Genomic DNA, 24,173 nt, shown 5'->3' with positions numbered 1-24,173 from the left:
ATTTCTGAAAGGCATTACCAAATTCTGTTTTTTTCTATATCCACCAGATTGTTAAGTGTGATAGCAATTTGATGCTATGATCCTGAAGTCTCTAGTTTCATATCATCGTTAAAGCGTAGACAACTGGTAGATAAAGGATATCTTTGGGACTTCTCCTGGAAACACCAGTGGAAATGAGACTTAGAAATTCCTATGGCATTGGTATTAATTTCTTGATTTTGAAGGTTTTATTATTATATGGGAGATTTGCCTTGTTTGAACAAAGTAGGTACTGAAATAATTCAGGTCTTTGGAATCAGGTCAGCAGTTTGCCCTGAAATGTTTCAAAGTAAAATAATTCTTTGTGCATACCACCGAGTTCCCTCTCTGACACATGTGTTTGTTTAAAAAATGTGTGAAGCCAACTATTGGCTCATATCCAGAATAAACTAGTTTTTCGTATACAAAGACTCAGTAACATTAAGTTTCATGGAAATGCAATTAAAAATTTTAATGAGCTATTCTTATACAGCCAACAAAATGGTTAAAATGAAAAAGACTATACTACAGGCTGACAAGAAAGCAAAGCATCTGAAATTCTCAGAGTAAAACTGTAAATTGGCCTAATCATTTGGATAATTTTTTGGCAGTGTTTACTGGAAGTAAACACATGCATGTCTAGCAGTTCCATTTGTAGGGCTGTACTTAACAGAAAAGCAATACATTGGGATCTGAAGAAGACATGTATAGGAATATACTTAATAGCAGCAGTCAGAATAGCCACACATGGGAAGAAACTAAAACGTCCATCACAGTACAATGGAAAAAAGAAATAGAGTCCAAACAGGCCATATTCAGGAAACTTGGAGAACATCAAATAGGAAAAGTACCTCAAAGTCTACATGTAGGCACATCATGTTCAAAGGCAGAATATAAAGACAAAGAAAATACCTTGAAAGAAGCCAGAGGAAGAAGCAACCTAAATGTCCACTGACAGATGACTGGATAAAGAAGATACAATGCAAGATACAATAAACCTCCTAGAAGAAAATATAGGCAAAACATTATCTCACATACGTTTCAAAAATGTTCTCCTAGGGCAGTCTACCCAGACAATAGAAATAAAAGCAAGAATAGACAAATGGGACCTAATGAAACTTACAGGCTTCTGCACAGCAAAGGAAACCATAAGTAAAACAAAACACAACCTATGGAATGGGGGAAAATTTCTGCAAATGAAACCAACAAAGGCTTGATCTCCAGAATATATAAGCAGCTCATATGACTTAATAAGAAAAAAACAAACAAACAAATGGGCAGAAGACTTAAACAAGCAATTATCCAAGGAAGACATACAAATGATCAATAGGCATGTGAAAAAATGCTCAATATCACTAATTATCAGAGAATTGCAAATCAAAACTACAATGAGGTATCGCCTCACACCAGTCAGAATGGCCATCAATGACAAATGCTGGAGAGGCTGTGGAGAAAAGGGAACCCTCCTACACTGCTGGTGGGAATGCAGTTTGGTGCAGCCACTGTGGAAAACAGTATGGAGATTCCTCAAAAGCCTAGGAATAGACTTACCATATGACCAGGAATCCCACTCCTGGGCATATGTCCAGAAGGAACCCTACTTCAGGATGACACCTGCACCCCAATGTTCACAGCAGCATTATTTACAATAGCCAAGACATGGAAACAGCTTAAATGTCCATCAGTAGCTGACTGGATAAAGAAGATATATATTTAGACAATGGAATACTATTCAGCCATATAAACTGACAACATAACGCCATTTGCAGCAACTTGGATGTTCCTGGAGAATGTTATTCTAAGTGAAGTAAGCCAGAAAGAGAAAGAAAAATACCATATGAGATTGCTCATAAGCGAATCTAAATAAATAAATAAATAAATAAATAAATAAATAAATAAATAAATAAATAAATAAATAAATACAAAACAGAAACATACCCATAGACATAGAATACAAACTTGTGGTTGCCAAGGGGGCGGGGGGTGGCAAGGGACAGACTGGGATTTCAAAATTGTAGAATAGATAAACAAGATTATACTGTATAGCACAGGGAGATAATATACAAGATCCTATGGTAGCTCACAGCGAAAAGAAAGTGACAATATATGTATGTTCATGTATAACTGAAAAATTGTGCTCTAAACTGGAATTTGACACAACGTTGTAAAATGACTATAACTCAATAAAAAATGTAAAAAAAAAGAAAAATAAGACAAAAATAATATTTATTTTTACTTTGGATGCAGAGAATGAGGGTTAGGTCAGACTGTTAGAAGGATCATTGCAGATTCTAAAGAATGGAATATAAAAATATTTTAAGATCAAGAAAAAAATAAATAAATAAAAACTGTCTCTGTTTTCAGATAATATATCTATCTAGGTAGGAAATCCCCCAAACTGAACCCCTTCCCCACCAAAAATCCTCCTAGAGTTAATCAACAATTGCAGCAAGGTTGTAGGATCCATTTTTTGTGTAATAGTCAATTGGTATTCTGTATATCAGCAATGAACATTTGGGGTTTGAAATTTAAATCAGTATTATTTACCTTAACAGAAAAATGAAATACTTAGATATAAAAATGGACAAAATATATATACATGATCTATATGAAGAAACCCACAAACCTCTGATTAAAGAAACCAAACATCTAAATAAATGGAGAGCTGTTCCGTTTTCATGGATAGGAAGACTTAATATTGCCAAGTTGTCAGTTCTCAATTTGAACTATAGATTCAATGCAATCGAATAAAAATTCTTTATAAAGTTTTTTTTAGATACTGACATTTTGATTCTAATTTTAACAGGGAGAAGTGAACATCCCAAAATCATCAATGAAATATTGAAGGAGAATTATTAAGTCAGGGTACTGATTCTTTCTTACCTCAAGGTTTTTTTTTTTATAAAGCTACAGTAATAAAAAAAAAAAGGTACAGTAATGAAAACATGTGGTATTCATGGAAGAATAAGCAAATGGATCAGTGAACCAAAACAGCCCAGAAATAGATCCAGACAAATATAGTCAACTGATGTTTGAGAAAGGAGCATAGGCAATACAATGGATAAAAGGTAGGCCTTTCAAGAAAAGGTAATCCTTTCAAGAAATGTTTATGAAACAACCGAACACCTACTTGCAAAAAAAGAAAAGAAAAAATCTACACACAGATCTTAACTGCCTTTACAAAAATTAACTTAAAATGGATCTCAGGACTACATGTAGAATGCAAAATATCAAAACTCTTAGAAAATAAACTGATAAAAAATATAGATTACATTGAGCCTGTTCATGACTTTTTAAATATATCACCAAAGCATAATCTATTTTAAAAAGGAACCCTCCTATACTGTTAGTGGGAATGTAATTTGGTGCAGCCATTATGGAAAACAGTAAGGAGATTCCTCAAAAAACTAAAAATAGACTTACCATATGATCCAGCAATCCCACTCCTGGGTATATATCCAGAAGAAACTAATTCGAAAAGATGCATGCACCCCAGTATTCATAGTATATACAATAGCCAAGACATGGAACCAACCTAGATGTCCATCAACAGAAGACTGAGTAAAGAAACTGTGGTGTGTGTGTGTGTGTGTGTGTGTGTGTGTGTGTGTGTGTGTGTGTAAAATATATATATAATGGAATACTACTCAGCCATAAAACAGAATAAAATTTGCAGCAACATGGATAGACCTGGAGATTGTCATTTTAAGTGAAGTAAGCCAAAATGAGAAAGAATAATACCATATGATATTACTTATATGTGGAATCTAAAAAAAAGACATAAATGAACTTATTTACAAAAGAGAAACAGACTTGCAGACAAAGAAAACAAACTTATGGTTACCAGGAGGGAAAGGGGATGGACAGAGATAAATTGGAAATTTTAGATTTTCAGATGCTAAGTACTATGTGTAAAATAGATAACAAGTTTATACTGTGTAGCACAGGGAACCATATTCAGTATCTTGTGGTAACCTATAATGAAAAAGAATATGAAAAGGAATATATCTATGTATATGTGTCACTGAAATATGTGTACACCAGAAATTGACACAATATTGTAAACTAACTGTACTTCAACTAAAAAAAAATTTTAAATAAAAATAAAATAAAATTGCTTCAGAAAAATAGTAAAATACTTAGAAATAAACCTGACCAAGGATGTGAAAGATTTATAGCTGAGAGTTATAAAACATAGATGAAGGAAATTAAAGATAATTTAAAGAAATGGAAAGATATCCCATGCTCTTGGATTGGAATAAATATTGTTGCAGTAGCCATAGTACCCAAAAGCAATCTACAGATTTAATGCAATCCCTATCAAATTACACAGGACATTTGCAGATACTAACTACTATATATAAAATAGATAAACAGCAAGGTCCTGTATAGCACAGGGTACTATATTCAATACCTTGTAATAGCTTATTGTGAAAAGGAAAAAAATATATATATATAAAACTGAATCACTGTGCTGTACACCAGAAACTTACACAGCATTGTATTCTGACTATACTTCAATTTTAAAAGAAAGAAATGAGCTTCATCAGAAGGAAAGTGGAGTAAAGCAGGGACACTCTTTTCTCAAGGAATAAAAGTGTTGCTCTAAAGAAAGTGATGGCATTTACTTTACCTAGAGTAAGCTGGTTGGCTCTTTTAGATTTTAGAGCTCTGTGACAGTGGCAGCAATTACTGCTTCTCTTTGTTCTAAATAAAGGTTACACTGAGTCTTGGACTCGCTCAAGTTTAAAGATTATGAAACTAAATTCTTTGATCCCCATTTTAATCAATTGATACTGTAGCTATTAACTAAATCAGTACATTTGGAAATTCACTGACTAGCATGAGTGAGAAAACATTGGATCATAAAGCACCTTCAGCAGATGTGGTGACCTTGGTGAACTGAATGATTCAGGAGACGCAAGTCCCAGTCTCAGATCTACCACCTACTGTGTCCTTGACACAAGTACTGAATCTCCAAGGCCCAGTTTCCTCATCCATAAGTGGAAATAATTTTACCTTACTCAAAGGAAATTGAGAGACTTTTCAAAAGAGATATGGGTTTGAAAATTCTCTGTTACATGAAGAATAAAACATGAATCCATGTACATATGAGGAATAAAATATTTTGTAATTAGGTCTTGACAAAATCTTATTTTTCCTTACTAAAAGAGCTTAGAAATAACTTCACTAATCAGTTTAGAACAAATAGGATGATATCTCTGTAGAATACATGTTTTGTAAAGCATTGTCATTAGTGATGTATATCATTCCAGTCGTATTTAGATTCTCATCATCACTAAATGTCATCTGTCAGGTCTGCTTGTTGTGGTGGTTCTGTGAGGTAGGTTAGTTTATTGAAGTCCTTGTCCCCCATGCTTCACTGAATCCACACCTACAGTTCAGGCCTATAGAAGTGGAGTCAGGTGGCCATTAAGGATCTGGTCTCAGGCACGTCTCTGCACCAGTGAGAACATGAACTTTCTTTGACCTGTACCAGACCCAAGGACACCACCAGGCATATTCAGAACTACACCTGCCAGCTGCATTCTCTGGTCTCAAAGTCTTCTCCTGGTAACTATGCAACCATTTTGGAATCCAGCCAGTCCTTACTTAACAGGAACCCTTACTTGCCAGCTCCACATATAACTTTTGATAAACAACTCATGTAACTAACTGTAACCTTGCAGTTTTCCCATGTAGAAGCCTCCACAATTTTGTAGTCCAGTGGAACACAATTCAGGTTCTTCTCAAGTCTGTATATTCCAGTCTGCAGTCCTAACAAACTCGCAATAAACACGTTTTATTTATTTATTAAGGTGTTTAAACACTTGAAGCAATTGGGTCTCCATTTTCTAAAATTTTGGTCAACACAGTATATACTTCATTCCATTATTTCTGACAATTGGAGGTTCCAAAAGACGACAGAAGCAATTGTGTCTGGAGGCAACTGGGAGGTTTGAGCCACAGTTTCTTGAGCCTTCCACACTAAATTCTTGTGGTTGGCTCTCCCCTCAGCTACCTGAGCAAGTTTTACCTCTGCAGTGATGGAGAGCGGTGAATCCCTGTCATTTATTCCTTCTCTTGAGAATCTATGACCCTTTTATACTTGGAGTTTTGAAATCAGCTGGTAGAGTCCTTAAGTTCAGAATTGAAGTTCTCAGTGATGCAGAAACATGTCAGAAACCCCATTCATAATGACCATCTGGATTCATTTTGGATCCCTGAACCATAGTTACTCCACCTTGATTTGTAAATGATCTTAGAAATGTCATCACTATTTTATGTATGGGCACATGTAATGTTCGTGAAACAGCCTGGGACCTGGGACCTTTACTGCAGTGCTTGCACCTAGACAAACATCTCTTCGAGCAACACAATACAATGAAACTATAAAAGACTGAAAGTAACTGCATATACTTATAACTGCATAATTGCAGTCAGGGCAATTATGAACAGTAAGATACATAAAGGCAAAAACCCATCTACCAGTTCAGAGCTGCCAGGAGCAAAAGCACAGTACTACACATGACTCCTGCACACAGCACCACCGAGGAGATGGGTAGGCTACCTAAGTCACCCCTCTGGCTCAACCCACTGTTCCACCCCTACCCTCACCTTGCTTAAGGAGCCAGCTTGCCCCTCCTTGGGAAGTGAGCAAGGGAACCAGCTTCTTGTTCTTGCTCCCTTGTTCTGCAGCACAAGTCCCAGTAAAGCCTTGCCTGAATTTCTTGTCTGGCCTCATATCAACTTCTGTTGATTAAACAGTCCAAGAACCTGAGTCTGTAACCTTAGTACAGTGAATTAAAATACTTTAACATCTTTCATTTTCAAGGGAAAAGTAACCAAGTGTTAGATATAGCATTGGAAAATAAACTTTGTAGAATAAATAACAGAGGCATACAAAACACTGTTGTCCTCGAAATCATACATTCCCAACTGGTCATTGATTTGAATCCAGAGTTATGAGCCTTTTTTGGTATCAAATTATTTATGTCAGTGATTCTCAATCCTGGCTGCACAGTGAAACCACTTCTTTAAAAATTATTAGTACCTACACCACAGCCCAGTACAGTTAAGAATCTTCAGAGAGTTGTTACTGAACACAGAGAAAACAAGACTAAAGGACACTTTCTTTTCGTTGTTAACAGTGGGACAAAGTCCACACAGAATAGCATACAAAGTGGGTGTAACTGATTGGTGTCTCCTTATACCTCAGAGGCACAGGCTGAATTAGCAGGGACTGTTATAAAAGCGTTAGATTTCAGGCCCACAGCTGTCTCAGAAGAGGAGGGGGAGGAGGTGTTCATGGATCCAGTTGTGGTCCTGGTGCTCTGTCTCTCCTGTTTGCTTCTCCTTTCACTCTAGATACAGAGCTCTCGGAATGGGAAGCTCCCGCCTGGCCCCACTCCTCTCCCAATTCTTGGAAACATTGTACAATTAGATGTTAAGAACATCAGCAAATCCTTGAGCAATGTAAGTAGGTTTTATGCTCCTCCAGTGTCTTTTAAAGGGTAAGTAAATTCAGTTCAATTTTAAAAATAATACATATTCCTATGGGCACACAGTCAAAATAGGTCATTATGTAGGAAATTATCCCAGCAAATTTTGATATTTCTATTGCCGTTTCAGGTATGTCATTGTCATAAATACAGAACAAAATAGTGTGTTTTGTGGGTAGAGAAACCTTTGGGTCTTCTTAGGATCTTTGTATTTCTACCTCTTCCCCTTTTTATGGATGGGAAACAACATAGTTGGCAAAAAATGACTCCTATCCATTGTGCCCTTTGCTAACTCTGTGTTTCATTTCATTGTCTTTGAGATAAGTTGTGGAATAATAATGGTAATGTGAATGATTCTTTATAGAAATGCGATTTGTATCTTTAGAAGATGCAGTTACTTATTGCCCTCAGGGTATGGACCAGTTTTGTGTTTGTTAAGAATCTCATTTTCTGCATCCTTGATGGCATATGTTTTGATTCTTTGAACTGGTTGTAAATCCCACCAGTTCCCTCATTTATGAGTTAAAGGAAATCATTGACACATGTGTTAATATTTGTGTGAGTTGTGATTTTCCCCTTTTGCTGGCCAAATCTTTGTGTAACTTCGCATATGCCTATTCCTACTCTCTTGGGTCTTTTGTTACTGTTATATTTTTTCTTTTATAGGCCCATGTGATAACCTTCCATTATAGTATTCTCACTCCTGGTACAGGATTTGACCTTGTCTTTATCCCTGCTGCTTTATACAGTGCTTTGGCATGTTGTCAGGCACTTGTGTTGAGTGAGATGTGGGGGGAGGATGGAATCTTGAGCTCTCCAGGTTTCTGGATTCAAGGACGAGAGGGCACATCTTCCTCAAAATAATAAAAGTGGCAAAAGCGGTGAATGTTGCTTCCTTTCTTTGTTCCACAGCCACTTGCTGTGATTTGGGGTTGAAGGTAGTTGGTAAGTGAAGTGTTTTGTGATTAGAGATCTCCTTTTAGGTATTATCTACTGTATAAGCTGTATGTTTTGTTCAGATGGCCACGAAAGTAGAACTTTTCTGAAGAGGCAAATTGTGCCCCATGTTAAGGAAACAGCTTGGGATCAGGACCAGCATAAGTGAATGGAAGAGAGGAGCAATCAGTCAGAGCCCAACTGGTGGTAACAGCGTTCCCGTGGACTCTGCATGAAGCTGCCATTTGTACCCTATGAAGGCTACAGGATGGAAGATACTGTTATTCCATGAGACACTACGTGTCCTGCAGGGCCTCTGTGATGCTTGATCTCTTTCTGTGTTAGTAATACCAGCGGATCTCAGACTAGGCTGGGCATTAGAATTATCTGAATTTATTTTTTTAAACACAGAATTATAGTATTCATCATAGGGCAAGGGAATCAGAATTCTCATCACTGCTACAGGTGATTCTGAAGAAGTCATTTGGGTGTTGATCCAAAGTTGGGCCTTGAGGATTGGTGTATTGATCAAGGATCAGAGGTTGAATAAGAGTTTCAAATTTGAATCCTCTATATAGTAGCCATGGAACGCTGGAAGTGAATTGGAATTCCCTGACCTCAGTTTATTTATAAGTGGGACAAGTAAACCTGCTAAAGGTGCTAATATAAGGATCGATTGTAATCTGTGTACTAATCACTCCGGCCATTGCCTGGGACATCGCAAGTGGGCTCTCTAACAATCACCATCATATTTATGTATTAAGTTCAGAAATATTTTAGGTTGTCTGTGGCAGAATAAAACCACAGAAGTAGGATGATAATACATTCCACATCAGGCACAGTATATTATCGAATATTGACTTCTCTTCTTCTTCCATGCATCTTCATTCCTAGCTCTCAAAAGTCTATGGCCCTGTGTTCACTGTGTATTTTGGCATGAAGCCCACGGTGGTATTGTATGGATATGAAGCAGTGAAGGAAGCTCTGATTGATCTGGGAGAGGAGTTTTCTGGAAGAGGCAGTTTCCCAGTGATTGAAAGAATTAATAAAGGACTTGGTAAATGTGTTTGTGTTTAGGTTCAGCACTGGTAATGGAGGTGAGGAGGGTGGAAAACAGGAATTTGAAGAGCCTCTCCTGCCAAGTGTCAGCTCACTCTTGCTTCCCTAGGACCTCCCTCCTAGTCTCTGTTTCCTTTCCTGGTAGGGATCGTGTTCAGCAATGGAAAGAGATGGAAGGAGATCCGTCGCTTCTCCCTCATGACCCTGCGGAATTTCGGGATGGGGAAGAGGAGCATTGAGGACCGTGTTCAAGAAGAAGCCTGCTGTCTCGTGGAGGAGTTGAGAAAAACCAATGGTGGGTGATTCTGTACTCTGTAACTCTGACTTTAACAGAGTGCTCTCTCCTCCAGTGACGTCCTTAGAACATTTCAGGGGCAGCCACATCTTCCACATGGGTGTGGAGGAGGGAGGGTGTGAAGAAGAGAGAGCCACGGGGGCTTTTGTGTGTTTGTGCTTGTTGTGTGTGTACCCCATGATAGTGCACAGTGTGGGTATGAAGGTCATTTGCTCCTACTGTCTCCTGAACGTTGTTTTCCCATCAGAAATCACAAGGAATACTTTTGAGTCACTTCCTGAGTGAGTAGAGAACAATTTTTTTTTTATAGCATAAATGAGAATTATATATTCCTGAGCACTTCACCAGGGAATACTTGTTCAGTGGACATGGTAGGAATGACACACCCTTACAAAGCATGAAACAAGTGACATGTGCCTTCATTTAATTGGACTATATTTATATGTTCCGTCTCACAGACATGTTAGAGTTACTTCCAGGGCTCAGGCCTACAAATACTAATGCCATTTGTGGTTTTAATTATTTAGGCATATCTTAATGTAATTATCACCAATAGAGATTTCTCTATAAAGACAGCACTATTTAAAAAATACCAGCATTCATTGTTTCCTGTTAACTCAGAAGTCACTGGACTGATTTATATATTTTGAATAAAAATTTACTATGTCATAATTCTGCAAAATGCCAAGTTATAAAATGTTTTATTTAACTAGATTTGAACATTGTCAACACATGCTTACCCTGTTTTCTCTAGGGAGAATTTGGCTCTCTTTAGTTTGCCATCTTTGCCCCATCTTTATTGAATTTTGGTAATAAATGTGTGGTAATTATTTACCTCCCATTGCCAGGTGTGGTAACTTGTAAAGTGTTTGTCACAATGACTCTGATTTTCAGCTCATATTACAACCTACCCTGTTTTTAAATTCTTCCATATTAAGTGAAAGGAAAGACAAAATCAGATTTTACCTATGTATCACAAATACATAAAGAAATACCAAAGGCCTTCTAAGACACCCTCTACCAATCCAGTGAAAATAAAAGTTGTTTTAACACTTCAAGCCCTGGAACATTTAAGAGCCTGGGATAGAAGACACAAACTACACGTGTTTCTTTTATTCTAACTTTTACCATTTCTTCCCAGCACTTTTCGAAAATTTATAGTAAAAAAATACATATAACATGAGGTCTACCCTCCTAACAAATTATTAAGTGAACAGTATAGTATTGAGTATTGTTAACTGTAATCACATTGTTGGACAGCAGGCCTCTAGGACTTTTCATCTTGCATGACTGATACTCTACATCCACTGAACTGGGACTCTCTGTTAGGGAACCAAAAGGCATTCACTTCTTGATGAGTTTTTAATCAGGAACAACACCAAGAGTAACTGTTAAAGTGAAGTTTTAATTTGCAGCAAATAAGGAAACCATGGGGAGTCATTTCTCAAAGCTGTGGCTGCTTCAACATGGAAAGATTAGTAGTTTTATTGGGGCAGGGGATGAATATTCAAGCAGGAAGATTTTGTCATGTGTAAAGGCAGAAGTAATCTCACAGAAGCGCAGTTTGGGGACATATTTCTTCACACATCACATAGTATGTTAACGGGGCTTGAGCTCTGCCTGGGGAGGAGAATTTAACATTCAAATGAAGCAAAGGTAACTTCTGCATGATTTTTGGTTTGTCTGCTCAGGCTCTAGTCTTGTGGTTGGGCCCAAGCTGATTTGAGCTGTTTTTTGAAAATGTATCTCTACCTGGAACCCTCCAAACCTTGAAAAAACAACTGAAAACCACCACCGTCACCAACACTGGGTATTTCCAAATGAGTTCCCTAGGAACACAGTGAGGTTTCTAGATCTCATTCTTTGCATGAGGTGCTCAAGGCCAGGGGTGACTGGTGACATATCCATTTCCTCTTCCTCAGACCCTGGAAACTAGCATTCTACTTTCTGTGTCTATCAGTTTGACTACTGTAGATAATTCATATGTAAGTGAAATCATGCAACATTTGTTCTTCTGTGATCATTTTTTTTCCACTTAGCACACGGTTCTCAAGGTTCATCCGTGCTGTAGCATATGACCAGATTTCTTTCATTTTTATAGCTGAATAATATTTCAGTGTATGTATTTATCACATTTTCTTTTTTTTTAACAGCTTTATCTAGCTTGACATTTTAAGTCACATTGTACATCATCTAGTAAAGCACAGAGGTTCCATGATTTGAGGGTTCAGAAAAATTCTAACATAAATATAATTTATTCATGCAACTGATACCATGAGATTGCATTTGATTGCTGTCTGGATATATCCTCTCTTATGTACCTATATTCTTAACATTCATTAATAGGAAATAGTTTTCTAGTAAAGCCTCTTTAACTTTGGGTGGCAAAACTTTTAGCATTATCAGACCATTATATTCAAGTTATCTGACTCTGAGCCATGCAATTGTAATTATTCTCCCATTTGTGTGTTCCCCACCTGTGGGCATGGGACTTCAGTATATTGTGACTCTGCCCTTCATACTTGCCTCTTTGTGGTTCCTTCTTTATATCTTATTTGTAGGTCTTTTCTGGTAGATTCTGGTCTTTTTCCATTCATGATTGTTCTATAAGTTGCTGTAATTTTGGTGTGCCTGTGGGAGAAGGAGAACTCATGGTTTTTCTGCTCTGCCATCTTCATCAATCTCCTCTCACATTTTCTTTTCTTTTCTTTTTTATTTTCTTTATTTATTTTACTGAAGTGTAGTCAGTTACCATGTGTCAATTTCTGGTCTTGTAGTAATCTTTAATGGAAAAGAATATGAAAACGAATATATGTATATATATGCATAACTGAGACATTATGCTGTACACCAGAAGTTGACACATTTTCTTTTTATCATAATTGTTGGTGGACATCTAGGTTGTTTCCATCTCTTGGCTATTGTTAACATGGGACTTCAGATATCTCTTTGAGATCATGATTCAGCTATTTTGAATAAAAATTGAGATTGCCCAAAAGTGAGATTGCTGGATAATATAGTATATTCTTTTTATTTTTTGAGGAACTTCCATACTGGTTTTCATATTAAACAGTTTGACATTCCACTAACTATATACAAGGGTTCAATTTCTCCACTCCCTCACCAATATTTGTTATTTTCTTCCTTTCTTTCTTCCTTCCTCCCTTTTCCCTCCCTCTGTTCCTCCATTTCTTTCCTTTTTTGCCACGATAATGGCCATTCTAATAGATGTGACATGATACCACTTTGCTTTTGATTTGCATTTTCTAATGTGTACTGTAAACCCAGACAGTTATATTGTTTTTTCTTTTTCATAATGCAGATGCCTAATTTAATCTTTGATTGCCAAGGCATCCATTTTAAAGAGGCATCTCCCTCAAAAATCGCTATCTCAAATAAACACATGCTAGCCGCAGAACTAGATAAAGAGCTTCCACCATTGAGGCTCCTTTATCCTTGGTTATTTCAATTACTGACCATTTGGCCTATTTATTTTATTTCTCTTGTTCTTTAAATTCCCACTCTTATGTTTTAAATTCACCAATAGTGAGCCCTCAAAACCCTAGGCCCCAGCCTTTCCCCCCAGTGAGAGCAGAACCCCAGGCCCGTGTATGAGTAGTCTCTCTCTCCACTCACAGCCTTACGGTGTGTCCTCAGATATGCTGGCAATTTCCAAGTCTCCTGAGTTATAAACTATTTTCTAAAGTTTCTTGATGGTTATTGCTAAAGGGCTTTTTGCATTCCTAATAAGCATCACCAGGTCTGGTCAAACCACACCATTGGTTATTGATAGTCTGAGACCAGTGCAGAACATAATGATTAGAGATGTTGAGCATCTTTTCCTACATGTGTATATATGATTGATCGTTTTTATTTCTTCTTATACTTTTTTAAATGAGCACAAGTTAAAGATATTATTTAATTTATTAATGAGAAAAATCAATTACAACCAGTTGTAATAAGGTGTTACTATCAATTCAAAGGAGAAGGGTAAAAAAGTGCAAACTTACAGTAAAGGAATGTTGATGTGAATGTGCAAATGAAGACAAAACTAGCTTAGGAAAGTCAACTAAACTTCTGCTGGACAGAACTGAGTTTGTATGTCAATAGACAAGAATTATTTTGCATTGCTATCAGTTACTGATAATTTATAAGTTGTTGCATACAGCTCCAAGAAAATTCTGTCAGATAAAGCACAAGGGTGAACTATGGAGAATGTATAGTTTTCTGCTGGAGCACACATTTTCCATACAATGTAGCTGAACTACACCTCTATATCCAAATTTTGAAAAATACACTTTCTTCAAAGGATGTGCTCTAGACTCAGTTTTTTCCCTCATCTTTATTGAATTATAATTGATTATAACATTTTGTAAGTTTAAAATATATATGTTGATTTATGTTTATATTGTACAATATATTTACTACCATAGTACTGTCTAACCACTCCATCAGGTCACATAACTATTATTTCTTTTGAAAACATTTAAGATCGACTTCTTTAGCAACTTGTAGGTATATGACACAGTAATGTTTTCTGTAATCACAATCCTGTGCATTAGCTCCCCAGAACTACTTCTTCTAACTGGAAGTTTATACTCATTTGACTGGTATGTCCCCATCTCCCACACTCCCCAGCTCCTGGTAACCACCCTTCTATTCCTTGTTTCTATGAGTTTGCTTTTTTTAGATTCCACATGTAAGTGAGATCATAGGGTATTCGTCTTTTTATGTTTAACTTATTTCACTCAGCATAATGCCCTGAAGTTCCATCCATGTTTTTGCAAATGCAAGCATTTCCTCCTTTCTGAATGCTGAATGATATTTCATTGGGTATGTGTATGTGGTTGACCCTTGAACAACATGGGTTTGAACTGTGCAGGTCCAATTATATTCGGATTTTTAAAATAAATATATACTACATTACTACATGTTTTATGGTTAGTTGAATCCTTGGATGCAAGAATGTGGATGTGGAGGACTGACTGTAAAGTTATACATGGATTTTTGACTGTGCAGGGGGTCAGTGCCCCAACTCCCATATTGTTCAAGGATCAACTGTATGTAAGTGACAAATATACATCTGTTTATCAGTGGATAATAGGAATAATAATAGGAATATAAAATAATTTTATTTAACCAAACTGAGACTATAGCCTGGGAGACACAGATTCAAGAAGCACTTGAATTGTGTTCTGTCAGGCTTCAAAATGGGGGAGGTTTATAAAGGCAAAACCCATACATAAGAGGTTTGTTAAGAATTATAATTGAAGATGGCAGGAAGTAAGGGTACTTGTTAAGGAAGGACTGGTTTGGGTCTGAAATGGTTGAAGAGACCTTGAGACCATAAGGTTCCAACTGACAGCTGCTAGCAGTTAACTGTGTTCAGAATGGCTGGTGGGTGATAAACTTCAGAAAATTCAGTTCTCAGTAATAAGGATTGTGTCTAAAACTACATCCACAATAGCCACCCAGTCCCATTTTGAAATCCTTAACTACAGTTACTGCATTTTAATGTTTAAATGCATTATATTCTTTAATGGTTAAAGCGTATGTACAGCGTATGTTTAAGACCACAAAAAGCTGTTCTCGGTATTATAAAATTCAAGCCAAATTATGTATAAGCCAGAATGACTTCCCCATACTTCAATATGTGAAAATTTCTTCCATTATGTTACGGACACGTAGGTTGTGTCCACATCTTGGATATTGTGAATACTGCTGCAATTAACATGGCAGCACAGAAATCTCTTTTATATCCTGCTTTCATTTTCTTCAGATACATAGCCAGCAGTTGGATTGCTGGATAATATGTTGGTTCTATTTTTAATATGTGTAGGAAACTGCATACTGTTTTACATAGTGGCTGTACCAGTTCACGTTCATACCAACAGTGGACAAGTATTCCCTTTTCTTCAGAACCCAGCCAACACTGTTACCTTTAGACTTTTTGATAATAGCTATTCTAAAAGGTCTGAGTGATGTCTTATATTTTTGATTTGCACTTCTCTAATGATTATTGATTTTGAGAAACTTTTTGTGTACCCGTAAGCCATCTGTGTCTTTGAAAAAATGTCTATTCAGTCCCTCTGCCCATTTTTTAAAAATTGAAATATAGTCAGTTTACAATGTTGTGTTAATTTGTGGTGTACAGCACAGTGGTTCAGGTATACATATACTATTTTACATATAGTAGTTTCTGTCTGCAAATCCTGAACTCCCAATATGTCCCTCCACCCCCACCTTTCCCCTCTGGTAACTGTAAGGTTTTTTGCTGTCTGAGTCTGTTTCTGTTTTGTAAATAAGTTCTTTTGTGCCATTTGTTTTAGATGTGCCATTTGTTTTAGATTCCACAGATAAGTGATATTGTGTGGTATTTTTCTTTCTCTTTCTGGCTTATCACACTTAGTATGACAGTCTCCAGGTCCTTCCATGTTGCTGCCAGTGGCATTATTTTATTCTTTTTAATGGCTGGGTAGTATTCCATTGTGTGTGTGTGTGTGTGTGTGTGTGTGTGTGTGTGTGTGTGTGTGTGTGTGTGTGTAATCACAGCTTCTTTATCCAGTCATCTGTTGATGGACATTTAGGCTGTTTCCATGTCTTGGCTATTGTAAATAGTGCTGCTATGAACATTGGTGTGAATGTATCTTTTTGAATTAGAGTTCCCTCTGGATATATGCCCAGGAGTTGGATTGCTGGATCATATGGTAAGACTAATTTTTGTTTTTAAAGGAATCTCCTTATTGTTTTCCATAATGGCTGCACCAAACTATGTTCCCACCAATATTTTAGGAGGGTTATCTTTTCTCCACACCCTCTCCAGCATTTATCATTTGTGAACTTTTCAGTGATGGCTATTTCTGAGTGGTATAAGTTGATAATTCCTTGTAGTCGTGATTTGCATTTCTCTGATAATTAGTGATATTGAGCATTTTTTCATGTGTCTATTGGCCAATTGAATGTTTTCATTGGAGAGATGTTTGTTTAGGTCTTTTGTACATTTTTTGATTGGGTTTTTTTTGTTACTGTTATTGGGTTGTATGAGCTGCTTGTAATATTCTAGAAAGTAAGCCTTTGTTAGTAGCATCATTTGCAAATATTTTCTCCCATTCCATAGGTTGTCTTTTTGTTTATAGTTTATATGTTTATGTAGTATGTTTATAGTTTCCTTTGCTATAAGGCTTACAAGTTTAACCAGGTCCCATTTGTTTATTTTTGTTTTTGTTTCTATTGTCTGGGTAGACTGCCCTAGGAGAATGTTGCTGAGATTTATGTCAAAGGGTACTTTGCCTATGTTTTCTTCTAGTAGGTTTATAGTGTCTTGTCTTATGTTTTTAAGCCATTTTGAGTTTATATCTGTATATGGTGTAAGGGAGTGTTCTAACTTCATTGACTTACATGCAGCTGTCCAGCTTTCCCAACACTGCTTGCCAAAGAGGCTGTCTTACCTCCATTGTATTCTTGCCTCCTTTGTCAAAGATTAGTTGACCATAGGTGTGTGGGTGTATTTCTGGGCTCTCTATTCTGATCAGTTGATCTGTATGTCTGTTTATGTGCCAGTGCCATGCGGTTTTGATTACTGTAGCTCTCTAGTATTGTCTGAAGTCTGGAAGGGATATTCCTCTAGCTTCATTCTTTTTCTTTGGTATTTCTTTGGCAATTCTGGGTCTTGTGATTCCATGTAAATTTTAGGATTATTTGCTCTAGTTCTGTGAAAAATGTCCTGGGTTATTTGATAGGGATTACATTTAATTTGTAGATTGCTTTGGGTACTGTGGTCATCTCAGCAGTATTAATTCTCCAAATCCAAGAACATAGGATTTCTTTCCATTTCTTTAAGTCATCTTTAATTTCCTTAATCAATGTTTTATAGTTCTCCATGTGTAAGTCTTTCATCTCCTTGGTTAGGTTTATTCCTAAGCATTTTATTAATTTGGGGGATTTTTTTTTTACTTCCCTTTTCTGATGTTTTATTGTTAGTGTAGATAAATACAAGACATTTCTGTGTCCTCTGCCCATTTTCAATTGGATTATTTTTATCCTGTTAAGTTGTATGAATTTTTAAAAATGTATTTTAGGTTTTAACCTCTTATCAGATATATGATTTGTAAATATTTTCTCTCATTTTGTAGGTTGCCATCATTTTGTTGATCATTTTGTTTTGCTATGCAGTAAATCTTGTTTGATGTAGTCTCCTTATTTTTGCTTTTATTTCTTGTGCTTTTGGTGTTGTATTAAAAAAATCCATTGCCAAGACCAATGTCAAGAAATGTTTTCCCTAAGTTTTCTCCTAGGAGTTTTATAGTTTAATGTCTTATATTTAAGTCTTTAGTCAATTTAGAGTTAACTTTTGTGAGAAGTATAAGATAGGTATTATATTTTATTCTCTTGCATGTGAATATCCAGTTTTCCCAACACACTTATTGAAGAGAGTATCCTTTCCATAATGTGTTTTCTTGACTCTTGTCAAATAATAGTTCATAGTATATGTATGGGTTTACTTCTTGGCTCTCAATTCCATTCATTGGTCTATATACTGTTTTTACACCAGTATGATTTTTTTTAGCTTTGTAATATAATTTGAAATCAGAAAATTTAATGTGTCCAGCTTTTTTCTTTGTTATCAGGACTTCTTTGTGTATTTGGGGCTTTTTGTCTTTCCATTTTAATTTTAGGATTTTTTTAATTTCTGTAAATAATGTTATTAGAATTTTGACCAAAATCACATTGAATCTGTAGATGAGTTTGTGTAATAAGAACATATTAACATTGCTGATCTGTGAACACTGTATATCTTCCCATTTATTCATGCCTTCTTTTTTTTTTTGAAGTATAGTGAATTACAGTGTATCAATTTCTGGTGTACAGCACAATGTCCCAGTCATATTCATATCTTCTCTATTTCATCAGTGTCTTACAAGGAAACAGTGTACAGAGCTTTTACTTCTTTGGGTAAATTTAGTCCCAAGTATTCTATTGTTTTTGTTGCTATTTAAATTGGGATTAATTTTTTGTTTGTTTTTCATAAAGTTTGTTGATAATATATAGAAATGTGTGTTTTTTGTATTCTGCAACCTTACTAAATTCATTGAGTATTTCTATCAATTTCTGGTTGAATCTTTAGGGGTTGTTAATATATAAGATCATTGCATCTGCAAACAGATTTTTTTACATTTTACTTTTATTTGGATACCTTTTATTTTTTGTGTGTGATTGTTCTTGCTAGGATTTCCATCACTGTGTTCAGTAGGAGTTGTAAAAGTGAGCACAATCGTATTGTTTCTGATCTTAAGGAAACACTTCTACTCTTTCACCTTTGAGTATGATGTTAGCTGTGGTCTTATCATATATGGCCTTTACTATGTTAAGTAAAGGGATATGGAAGTGTTTTTATCATGAAAGAATTTTGGATTTTATCAAATGCTTCTTCTTCTTCTATTGAGATAATCATATGATTTTTACTTTTAATTCAGTTAATGTGGTGAATCACATTTATTGATTTACAAAAGTTTGAAAGAGTTGGTGAAGGATTGCAAATATTTGCCAGTCCTTAAATGTTTGTAGAATTCACCAGTGAAACCATCTGGTTTGGGATTTTTGTTTTGTTTTGTTTTTTGTTGGGAGTTATTACTGATTTGACAACCTTATTGTTTGGTTTGTCAGATTTTCTGTTTCTTTATGATTCAGTCTTAACAGACTGTGTGTTTCTAGAAATGTATTTCTTCTAGTTTATCTATTCCATTGGTGTATAATGGTTCATAGTAGTCTCTTCTTTTTTTGTATTTCTCTGGTATCAGTTGTAATGTCTCCTCCTGATTTCTGATTTTATTCTTCGGAGTCTTCTTTCTTTCTTAGTCTAGGTAAAGGTTTGTCAGTTTTGTCTGTTAACTTCTGTACTAGAAGTAGTAGTGGTTTACGTACCACCTCTACATCATTAAAGTATTCTGATTTTGTCTATATATTTACCTATATCAGCTAGCTTTATACGTACAAATGCTTTTGTATTGCTGTTCAGTGTCCTATTGTTTCAACTTTATGGAGTCCTTTTAGCATTTCTTTTAAGATATGTCTAATGGTGATGAACTCCCTTAGCATTTGTTTATCTGAGAAAATATTTATTTGTCCATTATTTTTGAAGAATTGTTTTGCCAGATATAATATTCTTGGTTGGCAGCTTTTTTTCTTTCTTTTTCTCTCTCTCTCTCTCTTTCTTTCTTCATTTTGAATTATTTCATCCCACTGCTTTCTGGCCTGCAATATTTACTCTTAGTAATCTGTTGTTAGTCTTAACGATGCTTCTGTTGAATGTGACAAGTCACTTTTGTCTTGTGGCTATCAAAATTCTTCTTGTCTTTGATTTTCACAAATGATTATAATATAGCTCACTGTATATTTCTTTTGTTCATCATAGCTAGTTTGTGTATTGGCCTTCTAGAATCTGGGTGTCACTTTTCTCCCCAGATATGGGAAGTGTTTTCCATTATTTCTTCAAATAAGCTTCCTACCCACCTCCTTCTTTTTCTGTAATGTATATATTGATCCACTGGTTGGTGTCCCAAAAATCCCTTATTGTCTCTTCACTCTTCTTCATTTTTTTCCTTTTGTTCTTCTGATTAATATCAAATGAGCAAAAATTTTGTGGTATATTGTGCTCTTCAACCTGCCACATTTCAGTTGTTATTTCTAATGTGTTCTGTCTTTGTTGACAGTCTCATTTTGTTCATGCATCATTTTCTTGAGTTTGTGGAGGAGCATCTTTATCACTTTTTAATAAAATTCTGTGTTCAGATAAGTGATGTTGCTTCATTTCTATAGGATTAGTTCCAGAGGTTTATTTTGTTCATTGTTTGAACCATTTTTCCTGCTTCTTTGTTTCATGACTGTGTGTTGGGATCCATAAATTAGAAAAAAATAGCTATCTCTCTCAGTCTTTATGGACCAGATTTACATAGGGCAAAACATTAGCGGTTATCTTGGCCAGAGACTTCTGGGGGCCTCTGAAGCTTTTTTCTTTTGGTGGATGCAACTTCTCTGGGCTTGTGTGTATAATTTCACAACTAGAAAAGCTTGTCAATTTCTTTTTCAGGAGCTGAGAATCTCTTGCTCTATTTGTTGTCTGTCTGTACATTGCAATTTTTCTGATTCAACAGGAGCAAGCTATCCCATCCTCCCTTTTCTCAGTGGCATCCAGCGTTTGTGAGCTCCCCCTCAACAACCTGAGCCAGGGTAGGCATATACCAATCCTTTGGGTAGTCCTCCGAAAAGCCAGAACACCAGATGAAGCTCCACTCCTCTCCCTTCCCCTTGAAGGAACAGTCTCTAGAGCACCTTTTTTAGATTGTGCTAAGCTATGCTGGCCATAGCAAATCACTACTCCCACCCTCTTTTATTCTCAGAGGTCCCAGACATCCAGACTGTTCCAGTCTTATCAGCCCTCCAAGTGAGATAGGACAGAAAACATTTCCTGAATCAGCCCTGGGGTTCACTGGATGGGTGCTTCATCGTTCTCTTCCCTATGATGGAGTAATCACACCTGGGACGTTCTTTTCTAGCATTGAGTTGTCCCATCTTGGGGGAGGTACTGATGAAGGTAAAGTGAAATTGCACTTCTTATCAGTTTCATTGTATCTGTTTTCAGCTTTGTGCTCGCCTATGGTACTGTGACTTCTTAAAGGATTCTAATCAGTGTTTCTGTGGAGGAATGAGGGCTGGGACCTCCTGTTTCACCATCTTTCGGATATCCCTCTCCACTGTACTTTTGATTTAAGTAGTCCTCACTTACATTTATAGATGGGAATATGGGGTCTCTCTCTATATAATGAATTTTCTTTGATGATTTGGTTGCAACAAATTTATTTTACAGACCTCCTACCAAAAGAGAAAACCTTTCCTCTAATATAATTTCTTTACTGGAAATATGATTAACTTGATTTCATTGATGGGAATTTTAAAATTTATTAGAACATACTGTTCTAGCTATACAGGACAGTCAGTATCCCAGAAGTCTACATAGGGTAGCTTTGCTTAAATAAATTAATTTTTGATGATTATTGGAAATGGTGGACATTAATTCTTTTTTCTTTTCTTTTTTTAAAAGAGCTCAGATTTTTATGGAATGTGCTACTAAAGGTTTAGTCAGAAAGACCAGAGCCCATGTCATCATCAGACTCCTTGGATTCTTCTTTCTTTTCTCCCACTTTCTTCCCCTCAGCTGGGTCAGCAGTGGTAGGGGGGGCAGGACCTCCTGCTGGTGCAGCACCGGCTGCTGGGGCAGGTCTGCCAGCCCCTATGTTGCAGATGGAAGCTCCCAATTTTAACATTGGCCAGAGTCTTTGCAAACAAGCCTTGTCAGAAAGGTTCCACATTTACACTGGCTGCTTTAATGAGGGCATTGATCTTACCCTCCATGACTGTCACGTCATCGTTGTGCAGAATGAGGACCGAATAGATGCATGTGAGCTTGGAGACCAAGGCCGTGGCGCGGGAGAGCTCTTAGGTGGGTGCTACTGGGCGCGGTGTTAGTCACCAGATGAAGTGAGGGCCTCACCCCAACGTACCCTTAGCTCCCTTGGAAGTACCGAGCACCTTGGCGACTGCTGAGGAAAGAGGGTAGACATTTAATTCCTTTTTTTTTTTTAGACATTCAATTCTTAAAGTTTCTTTAGCATTGAAATAAAAAAATGAAAGAACCTCAGTTACCAATTTACCTTCACTTATTTGAGATTTTACGTTTTATATTTGGTTTAGAAAAATTCAATTTATAATAATTATTCACTCATATTACATTTTATTGTTCATACAGTATGGATACTTACTGCTTTTGTACATTTGTTTTTTTCAAATACTTGAATTCACCTACAATCCCTTCCTCTCTTTAGCTTTTCCTCTACTAATTCTAACATCATTCTTTCAACCATTCATTATACAAAACCACTTTGAGGTATCTAATTATTCTTTTTCTCTCTTTATCAGTGCCTAATTTTCTATAGGCTTTCCAGACAGATGATATTCAGCCTTGCCACCTTTAGTTATGAAATGATATGAAAGTGCCCTATTAAGTGTTTCTGTCATTTTCCTTGCAAATTAGCAGGCACCTTGAGTGAAAAGGGTACAAGTAAAGGTAGAGGATATGACTTGAATTAAAAAAAAAAAACTATCATTTAACTAGTTAGGTTGAAATGGTGTACTCAGCCTAAGGTAAAAGTGATGTGTCGATTTTATGCTTGTTAAATATTTTGTGGTTAAGAGAATTTGTAGGCGAGAGATTGATTTAAAGTTTCTAACATCATCTTGACCTGTTACCGCAAAGACAGTATGTTTCATATGTATGTTTTAATGGGGTGTTTAAATTGTTTGTTATTCCTTAGCTTCACCCTGTGATCCCACTTTCATCCTGGGCTGTGCTCCCTGCAATGTGATCTGCTCCATTATTTTCCAGAATCGTTTTGATTATAAAAATCAGACTTTTCTAGACATAATGGAAAAAATGAATGAAAATCTCAAGATTCTGAGCTCCCCATGGTTGCAGGTGAGGCCAAGATCCTTTTTTCTCGAGAAATCATTTGTGCTCTTTTCTCCATGAAGTCCAAATCTCTGTGTGCACCACACTGTGAAGTGAATGTGTGCACACCACAGTCCTGCCCAGAGCTTAGCATCCTGGAGTGCTCATCTGGGAAAGATGGCTGAGCCCTTTAATGATGGGTAGGAATATGCATGCCCAGGATTCAGAACTGAAATTTAATGCTATTGACCCTGTTCAATTGTTCTTCCACTAAATTCCAAAGCCCAATTTCCATAAAATACTTTGCTAATTTCCTCAAAGCATGTCTACAGCAATAAAAGTCTTTCCAGGCCCTTCGGAAAAGGCTCCCATTACACACAAGTCTTGTTTTCCAGTCCCCACTTAAGGACTTCTTCAGCCCAATGGTTGGCAGAAATATCCACATTTAGGAAAGAAGAGAATGTCTCCTTCAAGGAGAGAGAATGCTGCCAGGGGACACTGACTAGGTTAGGAGTGTTTGATGTTTCAGTTGGTATCCTAACTGGCAAGGGAATTGTTTTAGAGATGATAAAATGATTGGGTTTTTTTTGGTGTATGAACCATAAACAGGTATCATAGTTGTACCCTGTGCTGAGCTGATGTTCTGCACTCTGCCTAAAAAGATAGTGGTGTGATCTTAGGGAAGTCCCTTACTTGCTCTGCTACATAGTTACTTTATACATAAAATGTTGAGCTGTGTTTCATGGTGATTTTAGGACCCTCTCAGTTCTAAAATACTGATTTCACATTTGAAGCTACTAAACAGAAATAGGAACATCAGGGACCAGCTTTGTGCTCTATGTCAGGTTGTCCAAACTCCCTT

General features: G+C 36.5%; 1 protein-coding gene and 1 pseudogene across 3 annotated transcripts in view; one reads left to right on the top strand and one right to left on the bottom strand.

The window, feature by feature from the left end:
- Positions 1-24,173, top strand: part of LOC102520945 (cytochrome P450 2C18-like) — a 56,850-nt gene that overhangs the window by 838 nt on the left and 31,839 nt on the right. Inside the window, exons 1-4 of one of the 3 annotated variants that reach the window (XM_014565481.2) lie at positions 5,242-7,494; positions 9,351-9,513; positions 9,661-9,810; positions 23,178-23,338. In XM_014565481.2, coding sequence (XP_014420967.2) covers positions 9,393-9,513; positions 9,661-9,810; positions 23,178-23,338 — 432 coding nt within the window. In that variant the 5' untranslated portion in view covers positions 5,242-7,494; positions 9,351-9,392. Of the gene's footprint in view, positions 1-5,241; positions 9,514-9,660; positions 9,811-23,177; positions 23,339-24,173 lie in introns of those variants that run through there. The other 2 variants (XM_032491287.1, XM_032491286.1) reach the window with 2 other exon arrangements.
- Positions 20,418-22,638, bottom strand: LOC102507105 (annotated as a pseudogene).

The sequence above is a fragment of the Camelus ferus genome, chromosome 11, assembly GCF_009834535.1.
Source record: "Camelus ferus isolate YT-003-E chromosome 11, BCGSAC_Cfer_1.0, whole genome shotgun sequence".
Lineage (NCBI taxonomy): Eukaryota > Metazoa > Chordata > Mammalia > Artiodactyla > Camelidae > Camelus > Camelus ferus.
The sequence above is the reverse complement of the archived record's forward strand: the minus strand, read 5'-3'. Positions and strand labels throughout refer to the sequence as shown.